Source organism: Pelophylax lessonae (genome assembly GCF_965119305.1).
Source record: "Pelophylax lessonae genome assembly, chromosome: 11".
NCBI lineage: Eukaryota > Metazoa > Chordata > Amphibia > Anura > Ranidae > Pelophylax > Pelophylax lessonae.
Genome location: NC_138778.1, coordinates 51,151,125 through 51,171,613, shown reverse-complemented (window position 1 = coordinate 51,171,613; position 20,489 = coordinate 51,151,125). Strand labels below are relative to the sequence as shown.

General features: G+C 44.9%; 1 protein-coding gene across 1 annotated transcript in view; it reads right to left on the bottom strand.

The window, feature by feature from the left end:
* Nucleotides 1–20,489, bottom strand: part of SAMHD1 (SAM and HD domain containing deoxynucleoside triphosphate triphosphohydrolase 1) — a 140,200-nt gene that overhangs the window by 56,003 nt on the left and 63,708 nt on the right. Inside the window, exon 10 of the mRNA XM_082271899.1 lies at nucleotides 272–359. Coding sequence (XP_082128025.1) covers nucleotides 272–359 — 88 coding nt within the window. The remainder of the gene's footprint in view (nucleotides 1–271; nucleotides 360–20,489) is intronic.

Below are 20,489 nucleotides of genomic sequence, written 5' to 3'. Positions count from 1 at the left end.
GTAGCAGAGAGAGGGAGGATCTACCCTCTGGGACTGCCCCTAGGGTGGAGCCAGAACGTTTTTTCTTTTCTGCCTAGTCCTCCTCCTGTGGAGGCAACATAACCCAATTGATGTAAATCAAAGAGGACTACGTCTGTCAATGAGCGACAGAGAAACTAGAATTGGTTACGATTTTCATAGAATGAAAATTTTTAAAAACAAATACATAAATATTATTATAATACAGGATTTATATTGTACATTTTTCAAAATAGAAGTGTGATTGCTTTACATGGTCTCAATGATATTGCTAACTTTGTGTTGGTAAGCCCTCCGGTGAAGACAGTTCCGAGTGTGAAACATATCGTACAGGTTCCCAACTTCCTAAAACATATGAAAAAAGAAAAGATGAATAAATAATACATCATATCTATCTATCCATCTAAATATAAATATGGCCTTGTGTTTAGGATCATTGTCATGTTGGAACGTCCACGTACATCCCATGCGCAGCTTCCGGGCTGATGAATGCAAATTTTTTGATAACATACTGCATTAATCTTGCCATCAATGCTAACCAAATTTTCTGTGCCTTTGTAGCTCACACATTCCCAAAACATCAGTGATCCACCTCTGTTTCACAGTAGGAACGGTGTACCTTTTTATCATAGGCCTTGTTGACTCGTCTCCAAATGTTTCATAAATTCTGCCAGGGAATGTAAACTTCTGAGCACAACTGTATGTATGCATCTGTATATATATTACATACATATACACACACACACACACACACTATATATATAACATACATATACACACACACACACACACACACACATTATATATATATATATATATATATATATATATATATATATATATATATATATATATATATATATATGTATGTATCTCATATACACACACACACACACACACACACACACACACACACACACATACATATACACGCACATACATACTTATACATACACACACACTATATTGTCAAAAGTATTGAGACGCTTGCACTTTCACACATGAACTTTAAATGGCACCAATGACCATTTTTCCAGAAGCACATGAGGTCAGGCACTGATGTTGCAGAGAAGGCCTGGCTGACAATCTCCGCTCTAATTCCTCCCAAAGGTGTTCTATCGAGTTGGTTTCAGGCCAGTTCCTCCACCCCAAACTCACTCATCCAGATCTTTATGGACCTTGCTTTGTGCACATTCCCATAGACACACCCCTAAACCTTGTGGACAGCCTTCCTAGAAGACTTGAAGCTGCCATAGCGGCAATAGGTGGGCCTACCCAATATTGAACCCTACGGACTAAAACTGGGATGCCATTAAATTTCATGTGCGTGGAAAGGCAGGCGTCCCAATAATACCTCTGACAATAGTGTGTGTGTGTGTGTGTGTGTGAGATAATATATATATATATATATATATATATATATATATATATATATATATATATATACACACACACACACACACACACACACACATACATACATATACACACATACATACATACACACACACGGTATAGGAACCACCCCCCCCCCCCCACGTCCAAGTGAAATATATCACACCAAAATGTCAGAAAAATTAAAAACAGAATAAGGCCCCTTTCACACAGGCGGACCGTTCAGATCTGCCTGTCCGTTTTTTGGCGAATCTGAACGGTCCCCCCATGCATCTCTATGGGGGATCGGATGTCAGCGGAGACATGTCCGCTGACACCCGATCCGTCAAATCTGGACGGATGGAAACCCTATTTTCCATCCATCCAGCGGATCGGATAGGATCGGATGAGAACGGACTAACGGTCCGTTCCCATCCGATTTTCCCCATAGAGATGCATGGGGAACTGACAGCTGTGTCTCCGCACACAGAGCGGAGACACAGCTGTCATCCTCCTGCTCAGCGGGGGATCGGTGGCTCGATCCCCCGCTGAGAAAAGCGGAGTCCGTTTGATGGACTGCTGTGTGAAAGGAGCCTTACTGAGTTGGAATCACCCCCTCCTAGAAATGACTTGTAAACTCAATCAGGTGTAGCTAATCACCTTCTCAACGACACACAAAGCCATTTTACTTTCAACTGTGGTCATTTTGATTAGCTGAGCATGAAAGGAGCTTTCCAGGAGCATTTCAGCCCTTGGTAGTGCAAATGAAGCAAACTATGGGCACAAGTCAGAAGATGAACATAAAGATTTCAAAGGCTTTATCAATGCCTAGAAGCCCAGTGAAGTATTTTATTAAGTGGAAGGTATTTGGTACAGAACTGACCCTCCCTGGATCAGGATGTCGCTTCAAACTGGATTAAAGAGCCAGGAGGAAACTGGTCAGAGAGGCTACCAAGAGGTCTACAGCAACTCTGAAGCAGTTGCAGGATATTATGACAAAGAGTGGTCATTGTGTGCATGTGACAATACTGTATCACAAATACTTCAAATGTGGCTTGTATGGGAGGGTTGCAGGGAAAAAAAAAAAAAAAATCCTCAAGAAAGGCCACATGCAGTCATGACAGAGCTTTGCCATAACGTGCCTTGAAGATTCTGAGGCCACATGGAAAAGGGTGGTATTGTCAGATGAGACTAAAATTTAATTATTTGGCCTCAACACCAAACGATATGTCTGGCGGAAAACCAATACAGCTCACCATCCACATAACACCATGCCTACAGTAAAGCATGAAAGTGGTAATATCCCGTTACAGGGGTGTTTCTCTGCAGCAGGGACTTAAGCACTTGTCAGGATAGAAGGAAAATGGATGAGGCAAAACACCATCAAATTCCTGAGTAAAATCTGCTGCCCTCTGCAAGAAAGTTGTCAATGGGAAGTAGGTTTACCTTACAATAGGACAATGACCGAAAGCACACAGCAAAAATTACCACACAGTGGTTGAAGGAGAGAGGTGAATGTCCTTGCATGGCCTAGTCAGGGCCCAGACGTAAAACCAGATTGAAAACCTGTGGGATGACTTGAAGAATGCAGTCCATAAAACTATCACCATGACATTTAACTGAACTTGAGCAGTTCTGCAAAGAAAAGTGGGCAAATATTTCAAAGTCTACATGTGCAAAGTTAGTAGAGGCATATTTCCAACCCGCTAAAAACTGTAATTAAAGCAAAAGGGGTGATCCTTTTTCCAACTTAGTGATTTCGTTTTTAATTAATTTTTTTTTCTTACATGTTGGTATTATCTTTCACTTGAATGTTATAAGTTGAAAAGTTTGAGTAAATACAGCTGGATAAAACAAAATTGACGTCTGTCTTCATTTAAGGCTGCAAAGCAACAAAATGTGATTTTAAATGGGGGGGGGGGGGGTGGGTTTCTATGCCCACTGTTTACACACATCTATATGGAGAAATGTATATACAGTGCCTTGAAAAAGTATTTATACCACTTGAAATTTTCCACATTTTGTCATGTCACAACCAAATACGTAAAATTGGCTTTTTCCTACAACTTTCCTGTAAAATCCTTTTCTTGGAGTACATCACAGGACACAGTCGGTTATAGTCATAACTATTTGGGATATACGCCACCTATAGGTGAATGGACACTAGCAACTTAAACAGTAAGTGCTCCCCTATATAACTCCTCCTATTCAGTTTTGTAGTGATAGAAGAAAAACAAGTGCGCGATCTGAAACAAAATAAATGTGTCCTATGTGAAACGTAACACACCCTGTGATTTTCAAGTTTTATGCAAGTGCAATCTTCCACATAAAAACCAATTTATTAAAAGATTGCACTTAAATAAAACTCTTGAAAATCAAACATCTGAAGCACGGCCGCCTGCGTGGCGACAGCTCAGCTGGCTCCCAGTTTAGCCCTCTTTCTTATTACGGAGTTGGGATCTCTCGAATGTCTGAGCACACGACATCAACCTAGCCCCCCCTTTGGAGCATTGCTAAAGGCTGGTCAATCACTGGATTCTATTGGGACCCCCTGCTTGCCTGGTCAGGTGACCCCTGCCATGTCCTCTCTGTGGAGCTCATTTAAGGGCTATGGGATTGCCCGTTTCTGGTAAGCGGCCATCCTTCTCCTTTTCTGAGCACCTTGGGGATGCATGCAGCACTCTTACACCTTTTACAGTGGATTCGCATATAGAGACTGCCTTGTTTGCCATTATTGCTTCTATGGGACTTTGTCACATGAAGTTTGAATGTTTTTTTCTTTCTTTTTTTTGTCTCAGTGATTCATACTAGTAGTATTTTTGTATGTGGAAAGCATTTACATTTTACACAAGTGTCACATTGGTTTTAGATGTAAATCGGGTTCTTTTGGACCCTGCTACAGTTCAGTGATAATCACAAGGTGTGTTACGTTACACATTTGACACATTTATTTTGTTTCAGATAGCGCACTTGTTTTTCTTCTATCACTATATGTTCCTCCCAGTGTTCAGGGAGTCCGAAGTGCTGCAATATAATCGGTAAAGCCAGCGGCTCCTTTAATTTTATACTAAAAACTATTCCGTTTTGTAGCAAGCAATAAATTCCCAAACAGAGGGGGAGGGACCTTGGTGTCCTGTGATGTACTCCAAGAAACATATTTTACAGGCAAGATGTAGGAAAAATTCAAATTTTCTTTATCGTACATCACAGGACACAGAGCCAGTTATATTCAGAACTATTTGGGATGTCCTAAAAAGCAATGCCTTTGAGGGGAGCGAGACATCACAGAAACTGCCACCAGAGAAGGACCTACTCTGCGGTTTGTAATACGCTGAGGTCAAAGGCAGTATCTTCCCCGATTCTTACATTTTAGTCCCTACCTTGTAGAGCTCTAGCACCTCATTCACCCACTTTGGTCTGCTAGCCTCTCAGGGTACTGACAGGCACATTGTTTGTTCATTTGCAGCGTTGTGTTCCTGCAGGCTAGTAGGCAGGAAGGAGGGGGCTCTAATGGAGTTTTTCATCAGCTCTCAAAAAGGAGTATTTTTTTTTTTATTTATTTATTTTTTTTTTATAGGCCTTTATGTAGGAAGGTCTCTGAGTTAGTTAGGGACATATTAGTTGAATGGAGTGGGTATAGGGGAGGTCTTTGGAGGGATCCCTGGGTTCTAAAGCTGCTAATTGTTTTATTCACTTGAATTGGCTAATTATAAAAAACTTTTTTTTTTTCTTTTAGGGGTGTATTTAGCTTTCTTTTTTTTTTTTTTTGTTTTAATATCTTAGGACCTTTTTTTATTTTTTCTCCTTTTTCTTTTGTTGATGGTGCAGAGCTCCCGGATAAATGGATTTTTGTAAGATCTTACCGTAAAATCCTTTTCTCTTAAGCTCATTGACAGACGTAGTCTTCTTGATTCTCAAGAGCTGGGTTATGTTGTCTCCGCAGGAGTAGGACTAGGCAGAAAGACAAAACGTTCTGGCTCCACCTTAGGGGCAGTCCCTGAGGGTATATCCTCCCTCTCTCTGCTACAGGGAATCAGTTCTGTTCTAAAGCAGTAACAGAGAATTTAACCCAACCCAACTCAATGATAGAGGGGCGGGTACTACGTCTGTCAATGAGCTGAAGAGAAAAGGATTTTACGGTAAGATCTTACAAAAATCCATTTTTCTCTATCGCTCATTGACAGACGTAGTCTTCTTGATTCTCAAGAGCTGGGACATCCAGAAGCAGTGCCACAAATGAGGGGTGGGATTGACAGAAATCAAAATCCAATCTAGAAGGCCCAACCGGTGCCAAACTAGAAGTTCTAAAGGCTCATTATAAACAAAGAATGAGACTCAAAAGAAAAATTTCCAACGGAAAAAAACCCTCGAGGCAGACCACTGGTCTCCTCAAATGGCGGCCTGCAAAACCTTGCGGCCAAACACGGCATCAGATGATGCCATTACATCAACTTTATAATGTTTTGTAAAGGTATGCACCGACGACCAGGTAGCCGCCTTGCACACCTGGACCACTGACGCCTGATGGCGAAAGGCCCATGACGCACTAAGCGCCCGAGTGGAGTGCGCCTTAACAGGGAACGGGGGCTCCCGACCCTTAATAGAATAAGCCTGTACCACCGTTTGTCTGATCCATTTGGAAATGGTCGCGGCAGATGCAGGCAACCCCTTTTTGGGTCCATCCGGGATCACAAAAAGTGAATCAGTCTTGCGAAACGAGTCTGTCGTTTTCAAGTATACCCTGATCGCCCGGACCACATCCAAGGAGTGTAAAGCAAACTCCCGAGGATGACTGGGCTTAGGACACAGGGAAGGTAATACAATTTCTTCATTCAGATGAAATTCTGAAACCACTTTTGGTAGGAAGGATGGATTCGGACGAAGAACCACCTTATCTCTATGAACCACCAGATATGGGGAACGACAAGATAATGCGGCCAGTTCTGACACCCTGCGTGCAGAAGTAATAGCCACCAAGAAGGCCACCTTCTGGGACAACGTAGGTAGAGGAATCTCCCTAATATCTTCAAAGGGAGGTTTTTGAAGAACCGACAATACTAAATTAAGATCCCAGGGTGGTAACGGCGCGCGCACTGGCGGAGCCAGATGTCGCACCCCCTGGATGAAATTCCGCACCAAGGAATGAGTAGCCAAAGGCTTCTGAAAGAAGATAGCTAATGCTGAGACCTGACCCTTGATAGTACTCAAGGCCAGTTTCTGCTCAACCCCTTGTTGCAGAAAAGCTAATATTCGACTAACCGAATAAGACCGTGGACGGAACCCCAGAGGTTCACACCATGCAATGTAGGACTTCCATGTACGATGATAAATCTTTCTGGAAGTCGCTTTCCTTGCTTCAACTAGAGTAGGAATAACTGAAGCTGACAAACCTTTGTCCTTCAGCACCTGGGTCTCAATAGCCAGGCCGTTAAAGCCAGCGATCGTAAAGCAGGATGGAAGATCGGTCCCTGAGACAGTAGGTCCTCCCTGAGAGGAAGTCTCCACGGGACGTCCGCCACCAGTCTGACCACGTCGGCGTACCAAGCTCGACGAGGCCAGTCCGGAGCTACCAGAATTACTGGAATTCCTTCCTCCTCTATCCTGCGAAGAAGTCTTGGCAGTAACCCGAGAGGAGGGAAGGCATACATTAGCTGGTATTGCCCCCACGGGGCGATCAGTGCGTCTGCGGTCTCTGCTAGAGGATCGCGGGAGCGAGCCACGAATCTCTGTACTTTCCTGTTGAATCGTGATGCCAACAGATCCACATCCGGGGTGCCCCACCGTAGGCACAACTGGTGGAAAACTTCTGGATGGAGGGACCATTCCCCCTGATCCAGAGTCTGACGGCTGAGATAATCTGCCTGCCAATTCTCCACCCCCGGAATGAACACCACAGAGATAGCTGGAACAAATCGTTCCGCCCAGCGAAGAATGCAAGCCGCTTCTTTGGCGCTCGGACACTCTTGGTGCCCCCCTGGTGATTGACATAAGCCACGGCCGTGGCATTGTCCGACTGGATCCGAACCGGGCTGCCCTGGAGCTGCTCGGTCCAGTGAATCAGACAAAGTCTGATCGCTCTCAGTTCCAATACATTTATCGGCCACCTGGATTCTTCCAGGGACCAAAGTCCCTGGACAGATAACTGACCAAGAATTCCTCCCCATCCGGATAGACTGGCATCCGTGGTCACTATCGTCCAATATATTGGCAGAAATGACTTTCCCTGGCTGAGCATCGGAGACCGAAGCCACCAGACCAGAGACTCTCTGGTCTGTTTGCTCAATCGGATCTGATTGTCCAGGGATTCCGGATTCCGATTCCATCTGAGAAGAATCTCTTGCTGAAGAATTCGGGTATGGGACTGGGCAAATGGGACTGCTTCGAAGGAAGCCACCATCAACCCCAGAACCCTCATGCAAGTTCAAAGAGAAGACCAGCTGTTGGATAGTAACAACTGGACTGCTAATTGAATCTTCCGGAGTTTCCCTACCGGAAGAAAAACTCTTGTCCTGACTGTGTCTAGAATTAGACCCAGATATTCGAGCCTCTGGGTGGGAACCAGAAATGACTTTTGCTGGTTCACCAGCCACCCGAATTCCTGTAAAGAAATTATAGTAATTTCTATGTTTTGTAGCAAGGTCTGAGGAGACTCTGCATGAAGCAGAAGATCGTCTAGGTAACCAAGAATCGATATGCCTCTTTGGCGCAGTAGTGCCAACATTGGGGTCAACACCTTCGTGAAGACCCGAGGAGCCGTGGCGAGACCGAAAGGTAACGCCACAAACTGATAGTGGTTCTCTTCTACGGAAAAGCGTAGAAACCGCTGATGTCCTGCGAAAATGGGAATGTGAAGATATGCGTCCTTGATGTCTATGGACGCTAGGACATCCCCTGGATGCAGGAAGGCTGCTACTGTGCGAATGGACTCCATTCTGAATTTTCTTATGTTGACAAAAGAATTGAGTGCCCTTAAGTCCAGAATTGGACGCACTTTGCCCTCTTTCCTGGGTATTGTAAATAGGTTTGAATAAAACCCCTGAAAACGTTCTGTCCAAGGAACGTGGACTACCACTCCTTGTTGTAGTAAATCCGTGACTGCTCTCCGCAGATCTTCTAAACGATCCGGGGATAGTCGAATATTGGAAGGGAAGAATCGCGCCGGTGGGAGAGATCAAAACTCGATCTTGTACCCTGACCTTATGACTTCGCAAACCCACTTGTCCGGGATTCTGGAAAGCCATGGATCCGGGAACCGGCGAAGACGTCCCCCCACCCCAGTTATGGGTGGGGGCGCACCTTCAGGCTTTGGACGATTTATCTTCAGGTCTGGAGGGGGCGGGCTTTTGCTTGCCCGACCAACGTCCCCTGAAGCCTCCTGAAGGAGCTTTGGAGGACTTCATTTTTTCACCCACGGGACGAAAAAACCTCTTGTGAGCAGAAAAAGAAGGCCCTCGTTTTTGACGAGTTCCTTTACCTTTAACATTTTGCGGTAAAAAGGTGCTCTTTCCACCCGTGAGATCCTTAATGATCTCATCTAAGTTGGCTCCAAATAGACGCTCTCCTAAAAAGGGGATATTAGCCAATGCTTTTTTGGAACCTTGGTCGGCTAACCAACCTTTTAGCCACAGTGTACGCCTGAGAACCACCGCTGAGACAGATGCTCGCGCCAATAATGGAGTGGCGTCTAACGCCGCATCACACACAAACTGTAACCCCTGTATCATTTGTTCCAACAAATCTGATACTGCCTGAGGGACCTCTTCTAAGTCCCGGCGTAACCACTTGGTCCATTCAGTTACAGCCTGCGAAACCAGACCAATAGCAATTATTGGTCTGAAAGCTGATCCAATCAAGGTAAACATGGTGCGAGACATAGCTTCTATCTTGCGATCCACTGGATCTTTAAAAGACGGAGCGTCTTCTAGAGGAATAACCGTGGCTTTATTCAATCTAGCAATTGGTGAATCCACCTCAGGTGGTTCTGTCCATTTCTTAATGAGGGTTTCCTCAAACGGATAACGCCTGTTAATGCGTTTAGAAATAGTAGAAGTGCGTTTTGGCAGACTCCATTCTTCTTTGATTGGATTGCCAAAACATTTGGGCAATGGAAAAACCTTCGCCACTTTGATGCGTTTTTTAGTCCCAAAAGGGATTTCAGTTTCAGCTATTTCCGACGGAATACCCTGTAATCTTAAGGTTTCTTGAACAGATACAATGAGTGCGTTTACCAACGCTTCCTCTTTGGCTATGGCTGATGCCGAAACATCCTCCTCACTGTCTGAAGAGACAGTACACGAGACACCAATCCCAGATGAAGTACCTGCAACTGCAGAAATAGGCTCAGAGTCTGAATCCGAGGTTTCAGATAATAAGGGGTTAGGCGGGGGTCGCTTTCTTGCGCCCTGTCCCTGACAAGCCACTTCCACCCGGGACACAAAAGTTTCCATAATAGCTGACAATGATTCAATCGTCAGTGGGGTGCTGGAGGATCCTGCAGACCCCTCGAGGGGATCCGGAGGAGATACATGAGTGGCAGGGTCCATGTTAATTCAGGACACCTTTGCCAGAAAAAACAAAAAACCTTTTTTTTTTTTTTTTTTTATGTGTCTCCCCCTAGCGCAATAGCGCCCCTCAGAGTACCTGCTTCTCGATCCCCACAGAGAGAGAGAGAGGGACCCCCAAGGCTCACCAACCGATGCAGTGAAGTTTCCCACCAACTGCAGTCAGCGTCTGTCTTTTACAGACTGGAAGGAGCTGTTGCTTTTTCCCGGGTAGAAGGACGTGGCTCCGCCCCCTGTGTACGCCTTCCGGCGTTCCCAGCTCTCCAGGAGGTAGCTGGGCTCATGAAACATGGCCGCCCCCATACAGGAGACATTAGACTCCAAAAACATGGCGGCCGGCGTGACCTGAGGACATACATGCACCTGGTCTACGGCAAAATGGCGGCGGACCGCCGAAATCGTTTTTCCCAGCACATCCACCTGCATCTCTGCTAAGTGGCGATTTATTGATCTACAGGAGATACACTACAAATAAGGTAGGATTATACCTCCTATGTCTGCTGTAATGCTACAGTCTGCTGGGTAGAGTGTTAGCTCTCAAACCAAGTCCACTTCCCACAAACACATACTGTATTTACCAGGGGGACTTTTAGTGTCAGATATATATGGCGAACCTTGGCACTCCAGATGTTTTGGAACTATATTTCCCATGATGCTCAACTACACTGCAGAGTGCATGAGGATCATGGGAAATGTAGTTCCAAAACATCTGGGTTGCCAAGGTTCGCCATCACTGCTCTTGAGGTAGTTCAGGTGCGTAGAATCTACTTGAGTTGTTGGCGCCGGTCAGAAATCCTGGTTGTGCTGCCAGAAGAGCACAGGAAGGGCAGGTGGCATCCAGGTCAACTATTTAGCAATATTGTAGCAATCTTTCTCCTGCTGACTGTGGATTAGGAAAAAAAAAGAAAGGCAAGACAATGTCCTGATTCAAGTAAAAACTAGAAACCACTCAAGGCAATAAAGATGGATGAGGACGAAAAATCAACTCATGATGCAAAACTAAGAATGGCTCCTTGCATGAAAAAGCTGCCAGCTCTGACACACCATTTGCTAAAGTGATAGCAACCAAAGAAGCCACCTTCCGAGTCAAAGGACTAACAGTTTCTCAAATTGGTTCAAAAGGTGGCCTCTGCAAGCACAGTCAAGAGCAAATCCAAATCCCAAGGACACAAGGGTGGCCTGACAGATGGGGACTGTGAGTTACACCTTGTATAAGGTATGAATCAAGGAGTGAGAAACAACAGCTTCTGGAAGAAAATGGGATAGGGACGAATCTGACCCTTAAAATGGTACTTTAGTCCAATCTCAGTTCCCTTCCCAAGTGGAGAAAGGAAAAAAAATCTCACCTCACATATTTCTGCGGGTGCCACTTCGTGGATTCACCCCAGGCATAAAATATTTCCAAGTCCTGTGATTAAAGTTCTCTGAAGCCGGCTTCTAGGCACTTAACGGAGATAAGAGGATGCGGAGAGTGCGGAGATAAGAGGATGCAAGACCATTAGGTCTGGCCGGACTGGAAGTGTCCAAAGAGCGTCCCCATAGGATTCGTTAGGTCAGAGTACCAAGCCCTCCAGGACTAATTCAGCTAAACACTATTATCAGTGTAACCATCTCCCGGGTTCTTCCCAAAAGATGCCTCAGTAGTTGAAACAGAGGGAAGGTGTCAATTAGGGAGAACTGGTTCCTAAGTTGTTACCAGTGCATCTACCCCTTTTGCCAGTGAGATTCGTGTCCCAGACACAACCTTGTCCAACTTGTTTTAGAACTTAGAATCCAGTAGATCTACCTGCAGAATTCCGCAACGTTGGCAAATTGTCAAAAAAAAAAAGTTTTAGAATGCAGGGACCACATGATCCTGGCATTAGTCACTGGAAAACCCCCCTGCAATTTTCCTATACCTGGAATATGTACTGGCGACGGATGGCACCAGACAGAATGTGGATCACCTTCCTGAGCTGCACGACTCCTGGTGCCGCCCTGGTGGTCGATATATGCCACTGTAGATGCATTGTCGGACTAGACCTGCAGCTGGTTCGTCCAATAATCCAGAGCAAGATGTACTGCCCAAAGTTTCAAGATATTGAACTGCAACTTTAGAAACCCTTTATGAGCCTGGAAAATGGGGGCACATAAAGATCGGAGCCATTGAGGACTATGGATCCCGAAATCTACCTATTGCAGATAGGACATCATTGAACGGACCAAGCCTATCTGAAACAGAAGGATGTCCAGCGGCTTGAGCTCTTCAGATAGGCCTCATGTCCTCATTTGGTTTTGGAACCACTACTGGTCGAGTGTTTTACAAGAATGAGCCCATAACTTCTGCTCCAAGAGCCAATGCAAGGCAAAAGACCGACGACTCTGTGGCAGACCCAGAAGGTCCCAAGAGGTGTACTTAACCTACCAGGTTACTGCCGGAGTGAACCACCTCAGACTGCCCTAAGATTCTCTGGTCCAAGATACTCTCAAAACACCGCAGTCTCAGATGCCTCCCTCAGTCAGGAGGGAAAGTATTCCCGGGCAGTTTCCTGTCCAACAATCCTGCTTAGGATCCAAACAGTAGCGATCAGGCATGTTCAGGGGGATGCTACGGCAGTCCATCTGGCGAAAAATGAATGCATCCGGAAACACAGCAATGCCAAACATCCCTGTGGCTCAGAAGCACCCGATGCCCCTAGACCATCAGGAGCTTTGGACACTGCCAGATCACTGAACCTGAGAGTGGTGCTCCTGCCTCCCCCGGCCGTCTCCCTACTGGAGCCATTTAGCTGGTATAACATGTAAATAATGTAGCAACTATATTAGCCAAAACCGAACATGCAGTTCCCCAAAGGATGCAGGCCTAAAACAACGTTGGTCTACCCCTATGCAACCCCGTAGGTATGCAAGTACGCAGGTATCCAGGTATTTTTGCCGCTCATGCATTTATGTACGCAGTTTAAGGCAAATAAAAAAATATTTACACAGTGCAAGGCAAATAAGCACATATGTACACAGCTAAATGCAAATAAACAGGTATGTATGTAATTCAAATGAAAATGTGTTAATGCCAGCATGTTTTAATGCAAGCAAGCGTTTATGCAAATTAATGGATTTTTTTAATACAGACTTACCTGTACAACTCATTTCTTGAAGTACATCACGGGACACATCGCCATAAATCATAACATATGGGTTATATAGCCACCTACAGGTGAAGGACACTGGCAACCAATCAGAAAGGATGTCCCCCTATATAACCCCTCCCACACAGGAAGTACCTCAGTTTTGTAGCAAGCAATAAAGACCCCATAGAAGAGGGGAGGAACCTCTGTCCCGTGATGTACTTCACGAAATGGATTTTACAGGTAACTCTATAGAAAAATCCATTATTCTCTTCATAAATCATAACATATGGGATGTCCCAAAGCAAAGCATCTGAGGGGAGAGGGGGACACCAAAAAAAAAACCACCATCTGACAACCAAAAGGATTACACCGCTGCCTGCAGAACACTGCAGCCAAATGCAGATTCCTCCTGGGACCTAACATTCACTCGATAGAAACGAGTAAAACGTATGCACCGACGACCAGGTCGTGGCCCTGCAAATCTGAGCCATAGAGGCTTGATGGCGATGTGCCCAAGAGGCACCTACTCTTCTGGTAGAATGTGCCCTTACAGGAAAAGATGGAACCTTCCCTACTAAATCATACGCCTGGGTAATAACCTGGCAAATCCAAAGAGAAATCGTACACAGATGCTGGCAACCCTTTCTTGGGCCCTTCTGGCAGCACAAACAAGCTCTCGGTCTTACGAATCCGAGCAAAACTTAAGTGCATGCATTACATCAAGGGAATACAATAACCTTTCCTCTTCTGAGTGAGGATCTGGAAAAAAGGAAGGTAGTACAAGGTCCTGGTTCAAATGAAAGGTGGACACCGCCTTGGGCAAATAACCTGGGTGTGGACGTAGAATCACCCTATCTAGATAAAAAAAAAAAAAATCAAGAATGGCTCTTTACAAGAAAGCGCTGCTAGTTCCGATACCCTTCTATCGGAAGTTATCGCAATCAAAAAGACCAGTTTTCTGGTAAAAAAAAACAGGGGAACCTGCCCCAGAGGTTCAAAGGGCTGTTTTTGTAAAACTGCCAGCATCAAATTTATGTCTCAAGGACACAATGGTGGCTTCACAGGCGGAAGCGAACGTAACATTCCCCATACAAAAGTCTGAACCAACGAATGGGAAGCGATCAGTTCCTGCAAGAAAACAGATATGGCTGAAATTTGCCCATGAATAGTGCTCAAGGCTAATTTCATATCTACCCCTGCTTAATGGAAAATTAAAATTCTCCCGATGATATATTTGCGGAGATGCCATTTCCTGGCTTCACACCAAGCAATGTAGGATTTCCAGACCCTGTAATAAATATTTTGAGAGACTGGTTTCCTACCATTTACCAGCGTATGAACTGCAGGGCCAGATACACCCCGCTCCTTCAAGATTAAGGCTTCAATAGTCAAGCCGTCAAATTTAGAGACTGTACAGCAGGGTGGAGTATCGGACCTTGAGAGAGTAGGTCCAGACACAGTGGAAGGCCTCGTCACTGCCAATTTTTGGATTTGTGCATACCAAACCCTCCTCCGCCATGCTGGAGCTACCAGAATTACTGGTTTCCCCTTTAGCTGGATCCTGCACAACAGACGCGGTATCAGCTGCACCGAAGGAAACGCATCACACAGGGAATACTACTCCCAAGGAGTCACCAAAGCATCAACCCCGACTGCGAGTGGATCCCTGGTCCTGGATACAAATCTCTTCAACTTGTTGTTGAACCTGGATGCCAACAGATCTACGTCTGGGACCCCCCAGCATAGGCAGATCGATTGAAAAATCTCAGGATGTAAGGACCATTTCCCTGGAAACGTCTGTTAAAGGCTCAAGAAATCTGCCTGCCAGTTCTCTATTCCTGGAATAAAAAAAACTGCTGTCAGGGATGGCACAAACTTCTCTGCCCAGGACAGGATGATATCCACCTCTTTCTGGGCTGACTGACTCCTTGTGCCTCCTTGATGGTCGACATAAGCCACAGCCAAGGCACTGTCCGACTGCACCCGGACAAGGTAACCCTGAAATCTGGGCGTCCAGCATTTCAAAGCCTGACTGACCGCTCGGATTTTAAGAATGTTGATGGGGAGACTGCTCTTTACCCAAGACCATTTCCCCTGGACAGTGGCCTCCTCCAGAACCGCTCCCCAGTCACCACTTTCCAGGTCACTGGAAGAAAGGATTTCCCCTTCCCCAAATTTCTGGTCAACAACTACCAATTCGGACTCAGATGTACCCTTAGTACCAGAGACATGGACTGAACCCTTCCGGTCCATGTAGACAGAATGTTGTTCTGTAAGGGTCTGGCATGGAATGAGCATAGGGGATAGCCTCGAATGTGGACACCATCTTCCATAGTAACATCATGCAAAGACTTATAGAAGCATATCTCAGCCTTACTACGGATTGAACACGATCCTTCAGGTCGGAGACCTTTCTTGCTGGCTTGAATTTATCTTTGCCTGTACCGTGTCCACAAGAAGACCAAGGTATTCCAGATGCAGGACCGGCTGTAAAGCTGACTTTGCCAAGTTTAGTATCCAACCCAGACGTTCTAGAAATTGTACTGTCTGAAGGAAATTTCGGCTTAGAGCAGATGCCGATTGATCTATTAGTAATAGATCGTCCAGATATCCTATTACAGATATTTCTCGGGGCCTTCGAACAGCCAATACTGGAGCTAGGATCTTTGTGAACACTCTTGGAGCTGTGGTTAACCCGAAGGGCAGGACCACAAACTGAAAATGATGGTTTCCTATCGCAAAACGTAGAAACCTTTGATGGGCCTGGAATATAGGCATGTGAAGGATATGCATCCTTGATGTCTATGGATACTAGGAATTCCTCTCTCTGCAGGGAGGCTATGACTGAACGAATTGACTCCATGCGGAAAGTACGAACGTTCAGAAACTGGTTTAGAGCTTTGAGATCCAGAACAGGTCTCACATCCCCACTTGGTTTGGGGATTATGAACAGGTTTGAGTAAAAACCCCTGAACCCTTCGTTCACTGGAACCTCTGTTAAACACCTTTGGAGCCCTCAGCTGGTCCAATGCCAGAAAGAGACCTTTTTTTAGGGGATCTGTCGGTATACTTGACCTTATAAACCGAGGATACGGGAACACTCAAAACTCTAGCTTATACCCCTGTGAAATGGAGACAACCCAGTTGTCTTGAATCTACTTCATCCAAACCCTTAAAAACTGCAGCAGTCTTTCACCCCACCCAAGTGAGTGGGGGCGCCCCCTTCACAGAGTAGGCTTAGAGGAAGAACTTGGCTGATCTTTGAGCCCAGGGCTTTTTCTGACCCTGCCCTGAAGGCTTGGTTCCGGAGCCAGGCGGTTGAGGCCATCGCCATTGTCTGGAATTAGAAGCAGTGGTGGCATGAGAGCTGGGGATCTTAAAAGGATGCCTGCTCTTCCTTTTTACAGGTAGCAACGTACTCCCCAGCCCTTTTTTGGGCAGACATTGCTTTATAGCAAGACAAACTCGAGGTACTAACTTAAGTGTACTCAAGGCCTGTGCCAAGCTCATACAGCTTATCACACACACAGCATTGAATACCCAAGACACAGGACCTGTTTGCAAGTAACATACACCCACAGCGACTCGTGCAACCCAGCTGCTGCTTCCCTGCTGCTGCGTTGGAAACAGTTCCTTCTAAATCGCGTATATTTATGCTGTATAGCGCATGTGCAGTGTGGTACGTAGCGTTCACGTGCACGCCATTGCATTCGAACCCACCCTCCATGTGGCGTACGCTTGTTTTTAAAAGGCAAAGATTCTCGCGTGAATGGCCCTTCGCCACAGCAGCAAGGCAGAAGACGAACATGCGGGCGCCTTTGTGTCAAAGCAAAAACAGCAACCACATGGGGTGAGAGCAGCTTAAGCTGAATCTTGTTTGTCACAGCTGCTACCTTTCAGGTGATCAGCCAAGGGCAAGAAAACAATATAATATAAATAGGCAAAGAAATGTTTTAAACATACTTTTGCATCAAACCTGCCACAATAAGATGTATTAATAGTCTCATGCAGAGACAAACATGGCACTTGTCTCTGTTATCTTATTTAAAGGGAACAGTGCATGAAATATTTACAATTTGCAATTTTTACCCTTAAGGTTTGCTTGTATGTGTAAATATTTTAAATTGGACTCACCAGTCCCGCCGCAGGAGTCGGCTTTAATACAGGAATCCAATCTTCACCCATCACGGCGAGCTTTGTCTTAGTGACCTTCAAGGACTGGGTCCCCTTGTTTTAGAGGGGCCACGGCCTTGGACCTGTAGAGCACCATGCACAGAGAACCTTTGGGGTTTGGTATTCCAAGGGTCCGGATCCAAGGGTCCAGCACCTAAAAAGTACAGCATTACAGGCAAAACCTCATATCTGAGAAAATAGTGTAGCGCTAATATCCTTCAAAACATAATTAATAAGTCCATATATTATCAAATTAAAAATGGGAGTCATTCCCAGAGAGAAGAGTTCCACAGAAATAGTGCTCAATCCCCAGATAAGAGTTCATATGTATCCTCAATGCTGGAAACCATGTGAAGGAAAGCCACCAGCATGAAGGGTTAATCAGCCTCTTACCGGAATTCTATGATCCTTATCACAGGGATCATAGACAGCAGAAACAAAATACTGGTAGATGTCAGGGGAAAACCTCTCAGCTATCCTCTCACCGATGTATCCAACGTTCCTCTCATAAGTCACCAGGCCATGTGAAGAAAAACACTCCTCATAGTGTAATACCATCACACATGTTTATTGAGGCTTAGAATAGACAAGTGGCTACCTACATTTAGCCGAGATAAACAGAGCATAAGTGGAGTCCCATATGTTTGGTGCAGATCGGTTTCAAATGGGGAAAATGGCCGGCGCGTCCCCCGTCCGCAGCGGCGCGACGTGCCGCAAGCTCCTCCTACGCATTTTGTCACATGATTGACGTCAGAGGGTGTGGCATAGCGGCATGTACACTTACTTATAGGCTACGGAGCTCGTCAATTGTGTTCCAGAAATGCAAATAACAACGGGGACAATTTTAAACGAAGGAGAGAATTCACTGAAGAACTCACAAGAAATAGCTATACCCAAAATACTTAACAGGCCCCACAATGCCTGATATTACTTATAGAGGTAGTAAATAGGATATCATCCCATTGTACATTATGCATATTCTCACAGCCGATAATGGACAGCGGGGCGCAGCGCCACCCCATGGCTCAAAACCAAATCACCAAAAGGGACAATGAGAAATCCTCTGCATCTCATAAATAGGACATAATTACATATCCACAAACTATTATACATAAAAACTATATACATAGAAAAAGGTAATAGACATTAAAAGTATATATATAGGCTAAAAAATATGTTAAAAAAGGTGACCAGAAAAACAAATATTACAAAGCAATTTCTAAAGACAAACCATTAGGCTCAAACAACCTAGGAGTTATTAATAAGGGAATTGAGATCCCACTCTATGTTAAGCCCATTGGGGGCATAGGATTTTAATCGGTAAATCCAATAAGTCTCAAGTTGGGACACTCCCCTAATCATGTTGCTGCCCCTCCAATTTCCTGAGAATTTATCAATTCCCAGGAAAGTGGTAGCACTGGGGTTCCTCCCGTGACAAAGATCGTAATGTCTTGACACACTGTGTTTCGGGAAGCCCTTGATGATGTTAGCAACGTGCTCCTTGCGTCTTATGTGCAGTATCCGAATAGTACGACCCACGTATTCAAAGCCACAAGGGCATCGAATGAGATAAACTACATACTTCGTAGTACAGGATATGAAAGGTTTTATAGCATAATCTTGTTGGGTTACGTTAGAATGAAAAGATTCAACCCTTCTTTCCTTATTACTATTCAATTTGCAAATAGCACATTTTCTGCAAGGGAAAAAACCTCCTCTATTTTGGAAAAACGAGGCGGTTTTCGGAGGATCCCCTATATTGGGTGCCACCTGCAACCTCAAAGGGGGTACACCTCTAAATATAAATGTAGGAGCCTCAGGGAGAAGAGGGCCCAACAAGCTGTCATTCCTCAAAACGTGCCAATGCTTACGTATGATCTTTTTTACAGAGAAATGTTGTAAAGAATATGAAGAAAAAAAAAAAACGCATGTTGGAAAGTATTATTCTTTTCTCGTATTCTAGGTTGCAACAGATCCTCTCTATTCTGTTGGTCTGCCTGGGTCAAAGCTTTTTCAAGCTCTTCCTCCTTATATTCCTTCTCCAAAAACTTAAATCTTAAGAGAAGAGGCTTCCTGCAGGAAATCTGTCCTGTTTGTGCAATTTAGTTTCAATCTGAGGAACTGACTGACAGGAACAGATCTCAACCATGCCGCATGATGACAACTGGATGTGTTGATCAATCCGTTCCCGTCAGTCTCTTTAAAGAACGTGGATGTCTCAATGTGTCCATCCACCACTCTAATCCTCAGATCTAAAAAATGGATCTCCGTTCTGCTATATTCATGCTGCAACTTAATTCCTCTATCATTGATGTTGAGTGTGGCCATAATCCATCCAGGGAGTCAAAATCTCTAGCCCATAGGAGGAGGAGGTCATTGATATACCTCCGCCAAAGTACGACCTCCGGCCTTGGCATATTATCAATGACATCCTCCTCCCATTTGGCCATAAACAAATTGGCCATGCTTGGCGCGACCTTATGATTAGGGGAGTGTCCCAACTTGAGACTAATTGGATTTACTGATTCAAATCCTATGCCCCCCATGGGCTTAACATAGAGTGGGATCTCAATTCCTTTATAATAACTCCTAGGTTGTTTGAGCCTTAATGGTTTGTCTTTAGAAATTGCTTTGTAATATTTGTTTTTCTGGTCACCTTTAACACATATACATACACACACATATATACACTTTTAATGTCTATTACCTTTTATGTATATAGTTTTTATGTATAATAGTTTGTGGATATGTAGTTATGCCATATTTATGAGATGCAGAGGATTTCTCATTATCCCTTTGGTGATTCAGTTTTGAGCCATGGGGTGGCGCTGCGCCCCGCTGTCCATTATCGGCTGTGAGAATATGTATATGTACAACGGGATGATATCCTATTTACTACCTCTATAAGTAATATCAGGCATTGTGGGGCCTGTTAAGTATTTTGGGTATAGCTATTTCTATTGAGTTCTTCAGTGAATTCTCTCACTTGTTTAAAATGGTCCCCATTATTTGCATTTGCTTCCAGTGGTTGACACGCAGGATCACATACTTCCTGGTTCCGGAACGCAATTGACGAGCTCCGCCCGCTCCGTAGCCTATAAGTAAAGTGTACATGCCGCTATGCCACACCCCCTGATGTCAAACATGTGACGAAACGCGTAGGAGCTTGCAGCACGTCACGCCGCTACGGACGGGGGACACAGCGGCCATTTTCTCAGTTTGAAACCGATCTGCACCAAACATATGGGACTCCACA